The following is an 18,487-nucleotide window of genomic DNA, read 5'->3' as shown; positions in this document are numbered from 1 at the left end:
AAGTTTCTTTCTGAGAACACAAGGAGCAGTGTTGGCGGACTAGCCCATCCTCTCGGTATGTTGGTTGCCAATTCGGTCTAATTGCCAGTTAGGGTTGCCAACCTTCCTGGATCGACCGAGGGTCTCCCGGAATCGGCCTCAATCTCCCGGTGACTATTAAAGGCGATCTGGGAGATTTTAATAGGCTAAAGTCCAGTCAGCGGCGCAACAGGGCTAAGGCAGGCTCCCTGCCTGCCCTGGCTCCGCATGGCTCCCAGAACCGACTGGCATGTCCAGCTCCTAGGCAGAGGGGCGGCCAGGGGGTCTCTGTGTGCTGCCCCCACCGCAAGCACCAGCTCCTCAGCTTCCATTGGCCAGGAACCATGGCGAATGGGAGCTGCAGGGGCAGCACACAGAGCCTTCTGGCTGCCCCTGAGCCTAGGAGCCAGACATGCAGGCTGCTTCCAGGAGCCGCCCGAGGTAAGTGCACCCCAAACCCCTACCCCAGGTCGGAACCGCTCCCACACCCAAACTCCCTCCCAGACCCCCCCCCAACACTTTGCTCCAGCCCTTAGCTCCCTTCTGCACCTAAACTCCCTCCCAGAGCCTGCACCCCAAACCCCCACCCTGAGCCCCCTCCTGCACTTTGAAACCCACGCCCCCAGCCACAGCCCTCACCCCCTCCTGCACCCCAACCCTCTGCCCCAACCCAGAGCCCTCTCCCATGCCCTGAACCCCCCATTTCTGCCCCCCCCCGGAGCCTACACCCCCAGCTGGAGCCCTCACCTTCTCCTGCACCCCAATCCCCTGTCCCAGCCTGGTAAAAGTGAGTGAGGGTGGGGGAGAGCGAGAGATGGTGGGGGGGGTGGAGTGAGCAGGGCCTCAGGGAAGGGACAGGGTGGGGAAAGAGTGTTCAGGTTTGTGCAATTAGAAAGTTGGCAACCCTATTTTGGTCCATTAATTTCCAGTCCCACACTTTTCTTGTTCACCAGGCCTGATCCTAGCACAATCCTTGAGTGATAGCAGGAGCCTTTTTATTTGGACTAATTCTGTTTCCCTGTCTCCTTTTTGCACCTTTTCCCATCAACCTTCATTGTTATTGGAACATTTCATAAATCTTTAGCCACTTCCCACAGTTAGGTTCACAAGCAGGATACATTTGTAGGCCCAATTATCACAAAAGCTCACCACCTTTGCCAGCAGGGGGCACTCTGAGGAATGGGGCAGGAGCACTGGCTGTGGGGAGCTCCCAGGTACTCCAGCCCCAGCCTCTCCCAGCAGGGGGCACTATGAGGAATGGGGCAGGAGTGCTGGCTGTGGGGAGGTCAGAGCTAATTCAGGCCAGGAATGTAAACAATGGGGCCTGCAGTGAGGTTCCTGAAGTCTTTGTCAGGTGCCTCCCTGCATGGCCTGGCATGTGCAAGTGCTGAACCAGCAGGAAGTTCCTGAGCTCACCCTGACGGTTTGGCTGGTTCTGTACATGGACTTGGCAGCCTCACTCTCGGCCCCATTTTGAATGTCCCAGATTTTCAGCCAGCAGGGAATTGTGCCCGGGGGGCTCTGAGGGGGATGAAGCAGTGCTCAAGCAGAGATGGTGCTACATCCCAGCTGCACCAGAGCAGAGACCCCCAGCCCTGCTGCGGAAGCTGGCCTAGCTATGGCAGCTGATCAGCGAGGAGGGGAGAGAGTGGGTGGGTGCAGGGGGCTAGATCCCAGAGGAACAGAGCATGGGGGAGAGGCTAGATTATTGGGGTGTCTGTTTTGGAGTGTACATCCCCAGGGGTGTCAGGGCAGGGGGACATGGGAATGTCTGGGGTGCAGGGGTGTCTGTTATGGTGTAGATCCCAGAGCAGGTGCAGCTAGGTCTTGTGGGCAGGGTGGTGTCTATATCAGGGTGTAGATCTACGGGGATGTTGGGGAAGGAGGATGGTGTAGCTAGGCCTTGGGGTGGGAGGCACCTGCTAGCTAATGCTGTTAGAGTAGAACCTCAGCATTTTCCCTGCTGTTCCCAGTTCCCCTACCCTCGTGGGAGCAGTTGTGTAGAGATGGCTGTGGGCATTTCACCCTTGTCTAGCCATCATGGGTCCTTCTGCCATTGCTAGCCCAGGCAGAGCTTGAGCAGTGCTAGGCCAACCGTGGGGAGAGAGCTGTGAATGCTTGGTGCAGACACAGCCTTTGTGCCTTGGCCATTGGAATTTCTTGGTACTGAAAGTGGGCAATTATCTTTCTGCCCGTTTGAACTGGAGAGGGGTGTCATGCTGTCTGGAGGCTCATGACACTGAGTGTCAACTGAGGGCAGACTGTCAGAAACAGGGCAGACACCCCAAGCTGGCGGTGTGTTCTGTAATTAGATTTCACCAACCCTGTAACAACTGTGAACTCCTGGATCACTGTACCAGTCTCACCATGGAGTCACAGACAGTCCCCTCAGACTCTCTAGTCTATGTTGCTACCCAGGCAAGGTGGATTTAGCGATAAATGGTCACTTACACCAAAAAAACACACAATATTCAGATTGCTTCCAGTCCCAAGAGATCAGTCACTTACCGCCAGATCAACTGGTACTATAGGTCTTACACCAAAGACAACGCCTGTAGCCCATCCTGTAATAAATTTTCCTAGTTAATAAACCTCTAGATAAAGAAATGGGTTATTTACAGGTTGAAGCAAGCAAATGTATACACAAGTGAGTTACCATGTATGATTCCTAAAGGTGACAGAGATGTAATAATCTGTCCATTCAAAATGTCTTTCTGGGCAAACCCAGGGATAACCCTGGAAGATCTCTCACTTCAGTATAGAGTCCCCGGCCCTGGACGTGTTTGCTTCAAGCAGCAAAGAGATGGTCAGTTTTCCTTGTAAGGCATTTTTGTATCTTCTTTCCTCAGAAATCAAGCCAATCACAACAGTTCCCATGCAGGTCCCTTCTTCATGGGATGAGGGGAAAGAAAGCACTTAAAGTCTTTGAGCCTTGATCTCACACAATGGCTCCTTTGCATTTAATGAACAGGATTTAACATCTTGTTAGAGCCCATCGTTTGCATTACACAAGGCTTTTTCCCTGTGTGGTGAGTTACGCAGTCACAGAGGTTTACAATGCAGATGCTTGCTATCACTTTATAACATGGGGCGTAGCTGAGTGAGGACAGTACATGCAGCATCCTACAAGCATTTTATAAAACATTAAACACATTCTTATCAACTTCACATCTAACATCTATTTTGATTGTGCCAACACACAGGGAAGAAAGACTGGTTTCCAGCTATGCATTTGTAAGCGTTCAGCAAGACCTAGGACCCTGGCACAAGCTGCCAGCATCACAATGAAATTCTTCTTCGCTTCCCATTCCCCACCAGGTTTTGTGGCATTGCAGTGCATTGTTAAACTTTGCCATGTTTCACCCCAGAGGTGACTACATTTACAGAACGAGTGATACCTGTGTGAGAGTCGCTTATCTACCATGAAAATTCAGCCACTTCTGGGTGAAATGCGGCAGAGTTTAACCATGCACTGCAGTGGCGTGTGTGTGTGTATGGGAGTGCGTGTGCATATGTGTGGCATTCTTGAGAGCTCTGGTATTCTAGGGGGAAGGTGCTCCCGCTAAACACTGTCCAGAGCTATTTATTTTCTGGCATACGAGAGGGACAGTGGAGAGCGGAGAGGTTTTCACCTGGGAGATATGAGGGGCAAGAGTCAATGAGGTAGAGAGATGCAGGAAGCTCAGTACAGGCAATAGGAGTTGCAGAGAGGAAAGACATATAGGAGCCAGGAGAGAAGACCTGTTGGCTCATTGGAGCAACCCACGAAGCAGTGGCGGATTAGCTACTGGGCCAGTGGGGCCCATGCCAATTGCGGGGCCCTGGAAAAATGGGTGCCCCCGTGCCCTGCTCCGCCCACCCACCCAGTGCTTCTGCTGGAGAATGGGGTTGGGGTGTAGGGGCTTCCCCCGCTCCCCATCAGGAGCATCCTGGCAAGCCCTCATGCCCCAACCTCATTTCCCCGGCAGGAGTGCTGAGGAGAGGCGGGGGGCAAGGGCGACTGCAGGCAAAAGGGGTGGGGAGTGGCCCCCACTTACTCTGGCCTAGGGCCCCTCAAAATGGTAATCTGCCTCTTCCCCCAAGGGCTTTAAAATGGGGGCTCTTGTCCCCTGCACTGTGGTGCCTGCTGGGAGCCCAAGTTTGAGGATTGCACCTCTTCCCGTGTGTGAGGAGGGCAGCCCTGGTCTGGAGAGCTGGGGCTCAGGTGGGGATGAGGAGGAAGAGGTACAAGAAAGGAAGGCTCGGAGAGGGTCTCCGCACAGGGGACGGCAGGGGTGGTGCTTCAGAGATGGAGATGTCCTGCCTTGCTGATGGAGCGCATGTGGGGAGAGAAGAAAAGTCCAGGGCCAGAGAGAAATCCAAAGCTACTGAGTGGAGGCCAGTGGGAGGGGAGAGCTAGGAGCTGGAGTGGGCGTGAGGGGAAAGGCAGCTGAGGAGGGAGCTGTCAAGGTTCCTCCCCTACTCTGAACTGTAGGGTACAGATGTGGGGACCTGCATGAAAACCTCCTAAGCTTACTTTCACCAGCTTAGGTTAAAACTTCCCCAAGGTACAAATTAATTTTATCCTTTGTCCCTGGATCTCCACTGCCACCACCAAACTCTAACTGGGTTTACTGTGAAACGTAGTTTGGACACATCTTTCCCCCCAAAATCCTCCCAACCCTTGCACCCCACTTCCTGGGAAAGGTTTGGTAAAAATCCTCACCAATTTGCATAGGTGACCACAGACCCAAACCCTTGGATCTGAGAACAATGAAAAAGCATTCAGTTTTCTTACAAGAAGACTTTTAATAGAAGTAAAGAAATCCCCTCTGTAAAATCAGGATGGTAGATACCTTACAGTTTAATTAGATTCAAGACATAGAGAATCCCTCTAGGCAAAACCTTAAGTTACAAAAAAGTCACACAGACAGGAATAATCATTCTATTCAGCACAGTTCCTTTCTCAGCCATTTAAAGAAATCATAAGCTAGATTATTTACTAAAAGTTCTAAGATAATTACAGGTTTCAGAGTAACAGCCGTGTTAGTCTGTATTCGCAAAAAGAAAAGGAGTACTTGTGGCACCTTAGAGACTAACCAATTTATTTGGGCATGAGTTTTCGTGAGCTACATACATGTATGCATCCGATGAAGTGAGCTGTAGCTCACAAAAGCTCATGCTCAAATAAATTGGTTAGTCTCTAAGGTGCCACAAGTACTCCTTTTCTTTTTGTAAAAGTTCTAAGACTCCATTCCTGTTCTATCCCCGGCAAAAGCAGCATACAGACAGACACAGACCCTTTGTTTCTCTCCGTCCTCCCAGCTTTTGAAAGTATCTTGTCTCCTCATTGGTCATTTTGGTCAGGTGCCAGTGAGGTTACCTTTAGCTTCTTAACCCTTTACAGGTGAGAGGATTTTTCCTCTGGCCAGGAGAGATTTTAAAGGTGTTTACCCTTCCCTTTATATTTATGACAGGAGCTGTCGTAGGCCATGCAGCATTAGGCCATGTCATGTTCTGCAGGGGCTGTGGAGAAGCATGTGGGGGTGCTTTGTGCTGTAATAACGGGGTTTTTCTGGGTCAGACTTTCTGGGCAGCAGGGTGAGATCCCGAGGGACAGGGCTTCCCAAAAACCAGCTGGACAGCAGTGATTCTGCCAAGGCCTGCAAGCATGGCCAGTCGTTCGCAGGGCTGATGCAGGATGTGGGTGGGGCTCGGGCAACCGAGGCGGGTGGACAGAAGCTCAGGAAATGGCTTTGCTGCTTCCAGAGGCAGGGCTGGATTATGGCCCCGAGATAGATCTGGGACTGCACGTTGGCAGAAACCCAGGGAAGAGCCAGCCAGGCTGGGCTGTGCAAAGCACCCAACCCAGGGCTCTCCATTCAGGGTCTGGGAGCCATGGGGTCCCTGGAGCAGGTTGGCCATCCAGGTGCAATGGAGGAGCTGGGACAGCTGCTGTGGAGACAGGGGGCGGGAGACAGGGTGCGTGTACAGGGCTAGTGTGGGGGAGAGGGGCTGCTCTGCTCCGTGGGGGCAGCCAGGCTCCTTCTGGTGTTCGTCCCCTGCAGGAGTGCCTTTGCCGTCTGGAAGGGGGCGATTGACAGCACGGTGTGCACCGGGCAGGCCCGGGTGGCAGCCTCAGAGAATTACCGCAGCCTGAGTCTGGAGGTGGCTAAAACCACCCGACTGTCCAAGGAACACCTGCTCAAAAAGGTACAGTCTGTGGGGGGGAGGGGGGGAGGGGAGGAGAGACTGGGGTACAGGCCCCAACTTCCTGCTCTTCAGAGGGGCTTCCCAGAGCAGGGGGCAGGCGCCGGGCAGCCTGGGGGAGGGGCTGTGGGGCTCACACCTCCTCTCTGCCCCAGAGCACGGAGCAGCTGCAGAGGGTACAGGCAGAGCTCCTGGAGACGGTGAAGGAAGTGGGCAAAGCCAAGAAGCGCTACGTGCATCTGCAGCGGGTCAGCGAGGTGGCCAAGGAGAAAGCGACTGATGTGGAGGCCCGGTGAGCAAGCATCACCTGCCCTGTGGATCAGGGCTGGGGGGGCCTGTAAGGGCATCTAATGAGGGCACCATGGTGCCTGGGTGTTGGTCAGATGGTCCATGCAAGAAACATGATCCCACCGGTCCTGGGGAGGGGATCTCCTGACCACCCACCTCTGCCTCTGGCTGCACCCCATGAGGGCAGGGTGCTCTGTGGGGCCTAGAGAGAGCCCCCACTGCAGGCGTGGCTCCCTTGGTGTGGGGTGAGTGTGCCTGTCTTGGAGGGGCCTGTGGGAAGGGGAAGCGACCTGAGCACTGATAGCCATGTCCCTTCTGTAGGCTCCGGAAGAGTGACCATGGCATATTCCACACCAAGGCCAGTTTGCAGAAGCTCAGCACCAAGGTCAGAGTTGTTGCAGGCTCAGGCCTCTGGCCAAGGGGGCCTGGCGGGCACGGTGGGGAAAGCCTGACTCTTCCTGTGGGAGGGGCAGTGCTTTGGGTACAGGGCTGCTGGGAGGCCCTGGGACACCATATGAGGGGAGGGCAGAGTTCTTTGAGGGAGGGGCTGATTGTGGGGAGAGGGGGATGCCGGGGCTGATCGGGGGATTCTCCGCAGAGGGCACGGGGCAGCTGGCCATGCTCTGCCCCATTACCCAGGCTGTGCTCTCCCCACCACCCACAGTTTTCCGTGCAGCTGGCCGAGTACTCGCAGCAGCTGGCGGTGGCGCAGAATGAATACCTGCTGACGCTGGGAGCTGCCAATGCCCACCTGGGGCACTACTACCACATCGAGCTGCCTGCCGTCATGAAGGTAGAAGAGCCTTGCCCTGCAGCCAGCCAGCCCCTCTGCCAGCTGGGGCACTCATGCTCCTGCCTGCCCTAAGGAGCCAGTCTAGGGGCGGGAGGTGGGCTCCAGTGACTAGAGGGGAGACTAACAACCCCGAATCCTGGAGCTGTTCCCAGCTGTGTTGCTGCTTTGCTGAGTGCCCCAGCCCCTCTCTCTGCCGGGTTCCCTAGGGTGACAGCATCCTGGGGCCTGTGGAGGTTCCCTGTGTAGCTCACTGAGAAGGCGGGAGCCTCTTAGCCCTGCCCCAGGAGGGTGGCAGAGCTGGGAGCAGAGGCCTTGGGTGGTGGTGGGCTTGAGGTCCTGGAGTTCCAGGTTTGCTTTGGAAAGCATCTGCTGTGCAGCTGGGGCCGGACATGGGCGAAGGCCCTTCCCTCCTGTTGAGGTTCCCCTGAGACCTGAAGCCAGGCCATATCTGTGCCTGTGATATGTCTCCTGTGCAGCTGCCCCCTGGGCTCTGCCTTTGAGCACCAGGGCGTGGTTCTTGGCGCAGAGGGTTTGCTGCATGTACCCACCTGCTCCCAGGCTGGGGATGCAGTGCTCGCTCCTCTTCCGCACGTCAGGCATGGCGGAACCGCTGTGATTCTGGGAGGGGAGGAGTCCAAGGTCGCTGCCATTGGGCAGCCCCAGCTCGGTGTCCCACGGGCGGGAAAGAACGCGTTTGTCATTTAGCGCGAAACTGCTGATGGGCTGAAAGAGATTCCCTAGCACTACAGCAGCCTTCCTGGCAAAGGCTGGGACAGCCCCTACAGCCAGAACTCCTGCCCCCAGCCCTCCTCATGGCATCTCTCACCATCACAACGTTAAACACCCGGGGCTGTAGGATGGGTCTCCGCAGGTGCCAGGTGCTCTCCTTCCTTCGGGAGGGGGGGTTTTCCTTCAGGAGATCCATACAGATCTGGCCGCCGAAGATAGCTGGCGGCTGGAATGGGGGGACAGGGTCTACTTTAGCCATCTCACAGTTCGTATGGCTGGAGTGGCGACCCTGTTCTCCCCCGACCTACGGCCCGAGGTGCTGGGGATTGCCGAGGCTGTGCCGGGCTGCCTGCCGCACCTCCGGGTACGTATGGAGGGGCTCGTGGTCAATCTTGTCAACGTCTATGCCCCAACATCGGGCCCGGAGTGGCTGCGTTTCTTTCAGCAGGCGTCCGCCTTCCTCGGCACCTTGGATCCTCGCGAATGCCTGGTCCTGGGCGGGGACTTTAATACTACCCTCGAGGAGCGGGACCGCTCAGGGACCGAGCAGTGCCACCGCGGACGTCCTCCGGGAGATAGTCGACCATCACTCCCTGGTGGACGTCTGGCGCGACCACCACCCGGACGACGTCTCGATGTTCACTTTTGTCCGGGTGGAGGCCCATCGGTCGCGCCACTCCCAGTTGGACCGCATCTATTTATCACGTTTCCATCTTTCACAGGCCCACTCCTCCAGCATCCGGCCGGCCCCATTCTCCGATCATCACTTAGCCACTGTTACGGTCTCTCTCTGCGCAGAGAGTTTGGGGCCAGCCTATTGGCATTTTAATAACAGCGTGTTGGAGGATGTGGGCTTTGTGGCGTCCTTCCGGGAGTTCTGGCTGGCCTGGCGAGGGCAGCGGCGTGCCTTTCCCTTGGCGCGGCGGTGGTGGGACCTGGGGAAGGTGCGCGCCCGGCTCTTCTGCCGTGACTACACCCGGGGCGCCAGCCGACGGAGGGATGCGGCGATAGGGCAGTTGGAACGGGAGGTCTTAGAGCTGGAGAGGCGTCTGGCCGCCAGCCTCGAGGATCCATCCCTCTGCAGGGCTTGCCGGGAGAAGCGGGAGGAGCTCCGGGCCCTTGAGGGCCATCGGGCCCGGGGTGCTTTTGTTCGATCCCGCATCCGCCTCCTTCGGGAGATGGATCGCGGCTCCCGCTTCTTCTACATCCTGGAGAAAAAGAGGGGCGCCAAGAAGCGCGTCACCTGCCTCCTCACAGAGGATGGCACCCCCCTCACGGATCCGGTGGAAATGTGCGGGAGAGCCAGGGCCTTCTACGCAGGCCTTTTCTCCCCGGATCCGACCGATCCTAACGCTGGCAGAGTGCTCTGGGACGAACTCCCGACGGTCAGCGTGGACGACCGAGACCGGCTTGAGCTGCCTCTCACTCTGGCCGAGTTCTCGGAAGCCCTCCGTCGCATGCCCACCAATAAATCTCCGGGCAAGGACGGGCTGACCGTGGAGTTCTACCGCGTGTTCTGGGACCTCCTCGGCCCAGACCTTGTCACCGTCTGGGCCGAGTCTCTGCAGAGCGGGGTCCTCCCTCTTTCGTGCAGGTGAGCCGTGCTCGCCTTATTGCCAAAGAAGGGGGACCTCCGTGATTTACGAAATTGGCATCCCATCTCGCTCCTCAGCACGGACTACAAGGTCATAACGAAAGCCATCTCGCTGCAGCTAGGGTCCGTGCTAGCGGACGTGATCCACCCAGACCAGACCTACACCGTCCCGGGCCGCACCATATTCGACAACCTGTATCTGGTCAAGGACCTCTTGGAACTCGGATGTAGGGACGGTCTGTCGTTCGCCCTCCTGTCCCTGGATCAGGAGAAGGCGTTCGACAGGGTGGATCACGGGTATCTCCTGAGCACTCTGCGAGAGTTTGGCTTCGGACCCCAGTTTGTGGGTTTTCTCCAGGTGCTGTACGCCTCTGCAGAGTGTCTGGTCAGGCTCAACTGGACCCTGCCGAACTGGTCAGCTTCGGGTGAGGAGTACGGCAGGGGTGCCCCCTCTCGGGCCAGCTGTATGCTCTGGCGATCAAGCCCTTCCTCTGTCTCCTCCGCAGAAGGTTGACGGGGTTGGCGCTACGGGAGCCGGGGCTGCGGCTGGTCCTGTTGGCATACGCCGACGATGTGCTCCTCGTGGTCCAGGACCCGGGCGACTTGGCGCAGGTGGAGGCTTGCCAGGCTGTTTACTCGGCAGCCTCCTCCACCCGGGTCAACTGGGTCAAGAGCTGTGGCTTGGTGGTAGGGGACTGGCGGGAGGCGAGCTCCCTCCCACCCGCGCTTCAGGCCATCCGCTTTATCTCAGCGTTTACCTTTCTGCCACGCATCCGTCTCTGCCGGAGAACTGGCACGGTTTAGAGGGCAGGGTGGTAGAGCGGCTCCGGAGATGGACAGGACTGCTCCGGTGTCTGTCCCTTCGAGGGAGGGCACTGATGCTCAATCAACTAGTCCTGTCCATGCTCTAGTACTGGCTCAACACCCTGGTCCCGGCCCCGGATTTCCTGGCCAACTTCCGGACGTTGATTCTGGAGTTCTTCTGGTCAGGACTGCAAAGGAGCCTCTGCAGGGCCTGGAGGCAGAAGACATGGACCTGAGTGCAGAGACACTTCAGGCCCTGCCCTCCCTCCTCCAGGGGTAGATGGAGGGCAGGGCCTGAAGTGTCTCTGCACTCAGGTCCATGCCTTCTGCCTCCAGGCCCTGCAGAGGCTCCTTTATGGAGCAGGTAGTCCGGCGTGGAGCGTACTGGCGCATGCCTTCCTGCGCCGCTTCCGAGGGCTCCGATATGACCGGCAGCTCTTTTATCTCCATCCGAGGGGTCTTCCGCGAGACCTCTCCAGGCTGCCAGTCTTCTACCAGGACCTCCTCTGGACCTGGAAACTGTTCACAGTGACCAGGTCCGTGGCGGCCTCCATGGGGGAAGATCTCTTCGCGGAGCCCCTGCTACACAACCCCCAGCTCCGTGTGCAGGTGGCGGAGTCCCCCTTGGTGCGCCAGAGGTTGGTCCTGGCAGAAGTTACCAGAGTCGGAGACCTCCTGGACTACGACTGGGGAGACTGGCTGGATCCCCTGACACTCGCTCAGCGCATGGGGCTCTCCAGACCTCGTACTCCCCTGCGCGTACTTCAGGAGGTGAGGGCTGCTTTGCTGCCCGCTGCTTGGGTTTACCTCGACCGGGTCCTACGAGAGGGCGCGCCCCGCCCACCCTCCACCCCAGGCCCTCTGGACCTTTTCATCGGGCCCCTGCCCCATGGACCCGACCGACCCCCCCGCCCCTTCACTGCAAGCCGGCTACGCGAGCTGCAGCCGGTCTGGTTCTAGACCGCACCAAGGAAACATCTCTACACGCTTGTGCTTCACATCCTCACCCTCGCGTCCCACCCTGACGCAAAGTGATGGGACCTCCTGCCACCTCTAGAGGGTGAGGAGCCCCGGCGGGCCAGCCTATATTCCACCTTAGTCCCGAGGCCCACCGGGGATATCAGTTGGCGGCTCCTTCACGGGGCCGTGAGCACGGGCATGTACTTGGCGTGGTTCATCCCAATCCTGGACACCTGCCCCTTTTGCGGCATGAGAGAAACCCTGGCGCACGTCTACTTGGAGTGCGCCAGGCTGCAGCCCCTATTCCGGCTCCTCACGAATATTTTGTTAAGATTTTGGTTGCACTTTTCCCCTCACCTCCTTATCTATGCACTCCTTGTCCATGGCCCCACTAAGTCGCGGGACCTCCTGGTCAACCTCCTCCTGGCCCTGGCTAAAGTGGCCATCTATAAAACCAGGGTGAGGAGGTTGGCCAATGGAGTCTCCTGTGACTGTGGGGCCTATTTCCGATCCTCTGTCCGTTCACGCCTCTGGGCAGAGTTCCTCTGGGCGACATCCACTGACTCCCTTGACGCCTTTGAGGAACAGTGGGCGCTGTCCGGGGTTCTCTGCTCGGTGTCCCCGTCAGGTTCCCTTCGTTTGACCCTTTGACCGCGCTCCTGTCCCTGTTGTTCATTAGTTGTCCCCTGTAATTAATTGGTTTTCCAGGTCCTCTGGACCCCCCCCTTAGGCTGCAGGGGGATCCTTTAGCAGTGGGCGGGCTTCCTGGATCCCCAATAAGGCCAGAACTCCTGCCCTGCCTCCCACAGCGCCCCCTGGCGGGTCAGGCCAGGAGCTGGGAGATCCACACAAGCTCATGCTGTGTTGGGACAGTAGCTTAGGGGGAAGCCCTGCATTCCCTGAGTGCAGCCCTGTCCCATAAGCCAAGCAGCCGTCCCTTCAGTTCTTTCCAGAATGTCCTTTGGGGCCGGCTCAGGAGCCTCAAACCATGGATCAGCCTGAACCCACATGAAGCCCCGTGCACCTCTGACCCCTTTCTCCCCAGCCCCAGCTGGCCTGTTTGCCCTTTCTCCCCTCACTCCAGCTGATCCTGTTGCCATTCACTGGCTGCCTTCTCCCCTGGCAGTAGGGGGCTCTCTTGTCCTTTGAGGAGCCATCCTAGTTTTCCTCTGGTCTGTGTGATCATAGAATCTCTGGGTTGGAAGGGACCTCAGGAGGTCATCTAGTCCAACCCCCTGCTCAAAGCAGGAGCTATCCCCAGTTTTTGCCCCAGATCCCTAAATGGCCCCCTCAAGGATTGAACTCACAACCCTGCGTTTAGCAGGCCAATGCTCAAGCCACTGAGCTATCCCTCTCCCTGTGCAGTAGAGCTCAGAGGAGGACTCTCCTCTCCTGCAGGCGCACAAGGGCGTTCTTGGGGAGTCCCGCCAACCCTGTCCTCCCCCCAGTATCTGGCCTGATTGTGCTTTTCTAGACCCTGGATGGTGACTTGTACGAGCGGCTCCGGGATCACCTGACCCTGGTCAGTCAGACAGAACTAGAGGCCTGCCACGCCACGCAGGAGCGGTTTCGGGGGATCCTGGAGGCCTCCGCACAGGTAATGGGATCTGCCCTGCTTTGTAAGGAGGGGCCAGTCTCATCCCATCTCCACACCTTGTGTAGTGCTGGCTGTCCCCACACCCCTACCTCCTGGCATGGTGCCAGCCCCCAGGCATGCCTGTGCCCCTACAGCACCTGGCTTGGATGTGGACTGCCATGGGTCATGGGTTCCTAGTGACCAAGCAGTGACTTGGCCCTGACTGCCCCTACCCCAATCCCCTTCCAGGGCCTAGTGTGCTGCCCCACTCACCCTCCCCCCGTTGCTCCTGCAGGTGTGCAGGGAGCAGAGCCTCCTCTTGTTCCTGCAGGATAACACTGTCTTCGCCCCAACTCCTGAGCAGCAGTTCCAGCCATCGGGCGCCGACCAGGTAAGACGGGAGGCCGGGCTTGCGTAGCAGTGGGGACAAGGGACTCCCTGGCAGAGCTCTCCCAGGGTGGTGCCAGGCAGCCGGAGAGGTGCACCAGGGGCCTGTCTGAGGGCTGGCAGCAGGAGGTGGCAGGGTGCACTCTGACCTGTGATACTCTGTCCTAGGCGCGCCTCCTGGAGGCGAGGAGTGGCAGTGCTGTGGAGAGCGGGCTGGAGAAGGAGGCTCGGCGCTGGGCCACCCGGGCAGCCAGAGACTACAAAATAAAGACTCATGGCAAACAGGTGAGTGCCTAGGGCTGCCCAGCTGAGCTCCAGCCCTGGGTTCGTCCCAGAGCAGAAGGAGCATCCTCGCTGCAGGGCTTGTCCTGTGCCTCCGGTGGGGGACGGATCCACTTCTCCCTGTCCCCAAAAAACCTCTCTACTCTTGTGGGGCATGGCCAGGGGGTCTCTGGCCTCGTCAGGGGGAGGTGAAGGCAGCCCCCAATGCAGTAGTCCCGGTCTCTCTCCGGGGCGGGGGTCTGGGGCCAGTGGGGTTGTGGTGGAGCCGCAGCCCCAGTCGGCAGGGGGGCTCAGTCTGGCCTGGGCTTGTGCAGGTTCTGCAGAGGATGGAAGCCAGGAGGCAGCAGGCCCCTGAAGCGGAGACGCCCGGCATGGAGAGAAGGATGGAAGAAGTGAGCGAGAACGTCCGGAAAGCAGAGGTGGGTCTGGCAGGTGGGGGGCAGGTCCGTAGGGCTGCGCATCCCTCTGGCTACTGGCTTTGTTCCATGTGCACCACCTGTACTGTGCCCACTGGTTACCCATCCTCCGCTCCTGTGCTGCTGCTCCTGTTGCTGGCCAATGCACCCAGCGTTGCTGCTGCTGTATGCAGCTTGTTCTGCCAGGATTTGTGCCCGCAGAGCCTTCCGTGCAGCTGGAGTGGGAAGGACTGGCCAGGACGTGAATCTCAGCAGCAAGGGGGGTAGACGGGCTGGGTAACACAAGTTCCCGACACACCATGCTTCTGTGGCAGCTGCAACGGGGCCCCACAATGCACAGACAACGCTGTCGATAATGCTGCATTACGAAAGCATTGTGGAGAGAACATGCTGCTTGCCACGTGTGTTGCTTATAATCAGCAGGGTGGCCCTGGCTTTCCCTCTGCCCCTTAGCAGACGTGCTGGTCTGGGATTACCCGGCCGTGAACTCTTCTCAAGGCAACAGAGCAGCCTTGGGCTCTGTCCTCGGGTCTCTGCTCCACATGCAGCATTGCACGGTATTTGAATTGGCTTTTTCTTACTCTCATGTCTAGGGCCTTACCAAATTCATGCCCATGAAAAACCGTGAAATCTGGTCTCCCTCTGTGAAATCTGGTCTTGTGCGTGCTTTTACTCTATACTATACAGATTTCACAGGGGAGACCAGCGTTTCTCAAATTGGGGGTCCTGACCCAAAAGCGGGTTGCAGGGGGGTCACAAGGTTATTTTACAGGGGTTGCGGTATTGTCACCTTTACTTTTGCGCTGCCTTCAGAGCTGGTTGGCTGGAGAGCGGCAGCTGCTGACTGAGGGCCCAGCTCTGCAGGCAGCAGCGCAGAAGTAAGGGTGGCAATACCATACCGTGCCCTCCTTCCTTCTGTGCTGCTGCTGGCGGCGGTGCTGCCTTCAGAGCTGGGCTCCCTGCCAGCAGCCGCCGCTCTCCAGCTGCCCAGCTCTGAAGGCAGCACCGCCGCCAGCAGGAGCGCAGAAGTAAGGGTAGCAGTACCACAATAACTTTGCAACTCCCCCACATAGGTGCAGGAACTAGGGATGCAGGGGGTGCTGCCGGCCCAGGGCAGCTGGCCCAGGGCTCCGGCTGCCAGTCCCACCCCTGGAGCTTTGCTCCCGGCCTCAGGTGGGTGGGGGAGTGGACAAGGGTAAGGGGAGCTGGCTTTCAGCACCCCCATTTTTTAAAATGTTCCAGCGCCACTGCTCCCCCACAACTCCTTTTTGGGTCAGGACGCCTACAATTACAACACTGAAATTTCAGATTTAAATAGCTGAAATCATGAAATTTACTCGTTTTAAAATCCTATGACCGTGAAATTGACCAAAATGGATTGTGAATTTGGTAGGGCCCTACTCATGTCACTAGCAACAGTCTGGCCCGGCATCTCTAGCTCCTGCCATGTATGTGGCATGCATCTCTGCAGACTCTTAGCCCTCTGTGCAGCCCACTCTGGCCACAGTGAATGACAATGGTCATGTAGGGGCAAATCTGGCATGCCTAGTCCCCTATTATTCTGTTAAACTTCATCTAGTCTGGGTTGAAGCAGGGTCCAGGGTGTATTTCACATGCACTCATAGATTCCAAAGCCAGACGGGACCATTGGGATCATCCAGCCTGACCTCCTGTATAGCACAGGCCAAAGACCTGCCCCCAAATCATTTGTAGAGCAGAACTCTTGGGGAAAAAAACATCCAAGAGGGTTGCGGGGAGGAGCAGGGACAGGGCTATTCCTTGGAGACACAAATGGAGTTGCGTAAAAACATGATTCCAACTTGAACAAGACTCAAGCCCTCCCACCCCCTGCCCCTGCCCCGTTAGGGTTGTCAACCCTTCTGGACTGGCCGTGCATGTACTGGAATCGGCTTCGATCTCCTGGTGGCTATTGAAAGCAATCTGGGAGATTTTAATAGGCCGGTAAAAGTTCAGTCTGTTGTTGTGATTAGAAAGTTGGCAACCCTACCCCCCATGGCTCTGGCACCAGCTGATGGCCGCGGCCCAGCCCTGCTGCTGCGGCAGGAGGGACTCCTCATGCTGGCTGGCTGGGGCCATGGCAGGTGCTGAGGCCTGGGCTGACTGGGCGCTTGCTCTCCCACTGTCCCTAAGGTCAGCAGAGTAAAGGCCGATGCCCGGCTGGCATTGCTGCGCCAGGCCGGCCTAGACGTGGACACCTGGCTGGCAGGGGCCATGGGGCAAGTCCTGGAGGAGCTGGAGCAGGAGCGACGGCTGAGCGAGGCCCGCAAGTCGGACAAGGAGTCGACTCCCACGGTGAGAGCTGTCCCTGTGCTCTTGGTTTCCCATCTGACCCTGAGAGCCCAGAGCGCCCCTGAGAGCCCAGAGCACCCCTTCCGCAGGGTGGAGCCCTCTGTGCCAGCGACTGTGGGGAGCGAGAGCATCTGCTGCTGGGGTGGCCTGGGCAAGGAGTGTAGACTTTGGTCCTGTGGCAGCCCCATGTGCCCAGGGAGTAGCAGGGCAAAAGGGTGCAGGGTGCTCTCTCATGCTGGGTTTGTCCCCAGGCAGAAGAGTTTGATCTGGCAGAGTTTGACGATTATGATGACAATGAGGAGCTCTTTGAGGATGCTGGTCTCTGCCCTGGTACTGCCCGCATCTACCCATCCACCTGCAGGGTGTTCTTCGGGTACCAGGTAAGGCCCCCACCCCAGGGACACAAGCCTAGCACCCAGGAGACCTCTGAACGATGCAACGCTCTTTCAGGGTGCTCTGGATGCTGAGTGAAGGGCCCTGTGCCCCAGGCTGGGGTAATGCCCGCTGGCAGCAGGTTCTCTGCTCCCTCCCCCCTCCCCCCAGGCTGGGGCACTGCATTCCTCCAGGAGCTTGGCAGCCGGAGCTGGCTGCAGGGAGCACTGCTTCCGACTTGTCCCATGGCTTTTGTCCCTTGTGCAGGCCTGCCAGTCTGACGAGCTGTCCATCCGCCAGGGCGAGGAGCTGGAGGTCATTGAGGACGGCGATGTGGAAGAATGGGTTAAGGTGGGCACGGGGCAGTGGGGATGTCTGTGATGAGGGAGGGGAAGAACCACCATGGGCACATCCCGTTCCAGCACAGCAGCTGGTTAGCCTCCTCCCTCGCTGGAGGCAGCACCGGAGAGAGCTGGGGAATGCTGGCTCCCTTGGGCCTCCCTCCCTCCTGGGCGCTGGCCCGTGACCTGGGATGGGATGGGGGAGCCTTGGGTTGGCTGCCCTGGGTTCTTGTGCAGGAGTTGGGTTGGCTCAGGGCTGAGTCCTTGCTGCCTGGGCCCGGGAGCTGGCTGGGTTCTCCTCACTTGGCTTCTCCTGGCCTCGGCGGCTGTCTGTAGGCTCGGAACCAAGCGGGGCAGGTGGGCTATGTCCCTGAGAAGTACCTGATGTTCCTGGACGCTGTGGGGAGTGAGCGCAGGGCGCTGACCGGGAGCTGCCAGGAGGGCTCCTCCGAGACTGCCTTGGAAAGGGAGCTCACTAGCATTATGACCATGGACCTGGTGCTGGAGCCAGGAGGTAGGTGGCAAGCCCTGGGGCTCCGTGTGGGTGCACTGGGACAATGGGGTTGTGTCCACATGTGGGAAGAGGGGTGCCCTGGGCACACGCAGCTGGGGAAGGAGTTCAGTTCCCAGGGTCCGTCCCTGGATAATTGGGGACCATGAGCTCTGCCTGCAGCGTGGCTGAGGGGGGCTGGCAGCTGGCTTGAGCACATGGTCCCAGTCCTGTGGCCACTCCTGCCTGTCTCCCCGGGACCTTTGACCAGCACTTCCAAGAGTGGCCCCTGACTTAACAGGCCTGCCATGGGGTATGCCCAGGGCCTGGTTCCCGGGGTGCTCGGTACCCGCAGCTCCCCCTGACCTCAGTACCCACAGCTCCCCCTGACCTGCAGAGCCAATGGGGGCTCCTGGCACCTCTGAAGAGCCCAGTGCCTCCATCTGGGATCAGCATTTGCCTAGTCCCCCTGAGCCTTGGCACCTCTGCCTCAGTGTCTCTCAGTGTCAGCAGAATGGGCTCAGACCGTCCCACGCGGGGCCGAGGCTCTTCAATGTCTCTATGTGCTGAGCAACTGTGTGCCCGGCTGGCGCCAGCTCTGCCTGCTCTCTCTGGCTGCCTGCAGCATGGCTGGTGCGAGCCCTCTACGATTACGAGGGGCAGAGTGTGGAGGAGCTGACCTTCCCCGAGGGAGCCATAATCCGAGTGCTCCCCAGAGAGGAGGGGGAAGTGGACGATGGCTTCTGGAAAGGGGACTTCAACGGGCGTGTTGGGGTCTTCCCTTCACTGGTGGTGGAAGAAATAACTGGAGCCATAGGAGTGGCTGGGCAGGTTGGTCTCCACTTCCCCTTTCGCCATTCTCAGGCTTGGCTGTCTGTGTCCCTCTCTCCAGGACAGACTGACAGAGACAGGCCCTGATTCCCAACATTGTGCCAGTG

General features: G+C 58.3%; 1 protein-coding gene across 4 annotated transcripts in view; it reads left to right on the top strand.

Annotated features, from left to right (window-relative positions):
- FCHSD1 (FCH and double SH3 domains 1) overlaps positions 1–18,487 on the top strand; it is a 30,172-nt gene that overhangs the window by 8,652 nt on the left and 3,033 nt on the right. For 2 of the 4 annotated variants that reach the window (XM_043552939.1, XM_037906752.2), the window contains exons 5-17: positions 6,066–6,210; positions 6,363–6,499; positions 6,817–6,880; positions 7,160–7,288; positions 12,850–12,972; positions 13,247–13,342; positions 13,507–13,623; positions 13,935–14,039; positions 16,188–16,349; positions 16,598–16,726; positions 16,986–17,069; positions 17,396–17,573; positions 18,175–18,380. In XM_043552939.1, the coding sequence (XP_043408874.1) occupies positions 6,066–6,210; positions 6,363–6,499; positions 6,817–6,880; positions 7,160–7,288; positions 12,850–12,972; positions 13,247–13,342; positions 13,507–13,623; positions 13,935–14,039; positions 16,188–16,349; positions 16,598–16,726; positions 16,986–17,069; positions 17,396–17,573; positions 18,175–18,380 (1,675 nt within the window). Of the gene's footprint in view, positions 1–6,065; positions 6,211–6,362; positions 6,500–6,816; positions 6,881–7,159; positions 7,289–12,849; positions 12,973–13,246; positions 13,343–13,506; positions 13,624–13,934; positions 14,040–16,187; positions 16,350–16,597; positions 16,727–16,985; positions 17,070–17,395; positions 17,574–18,043; positions 18,381–18,487 lie in introns of those variants that run through there. The other 2 variants (XM_037906754.2, XM_037906753.2) reach the window with 2 other exon arrangements.

This window comes from Chelonia mydas, chromosome 8 (genome assembly GCF_015237465.2).
Source record: "Chelonia mydas isolate rCheMyd1 chromosome 8, rCheMyd1.pri.v2, whole genome shotgun sequence".
Classification (NCBI taxonomy): domain Eukaryota; kingdom Metazoa; phylum Chordata; order Testudines; family Cheloniidae; genus Chelonia; species Chelonia mydas.
Note: the sequence above shows the minus strand (reverse complement) of the source record. Positions and strands in the feature narration are given on the sequence as shown.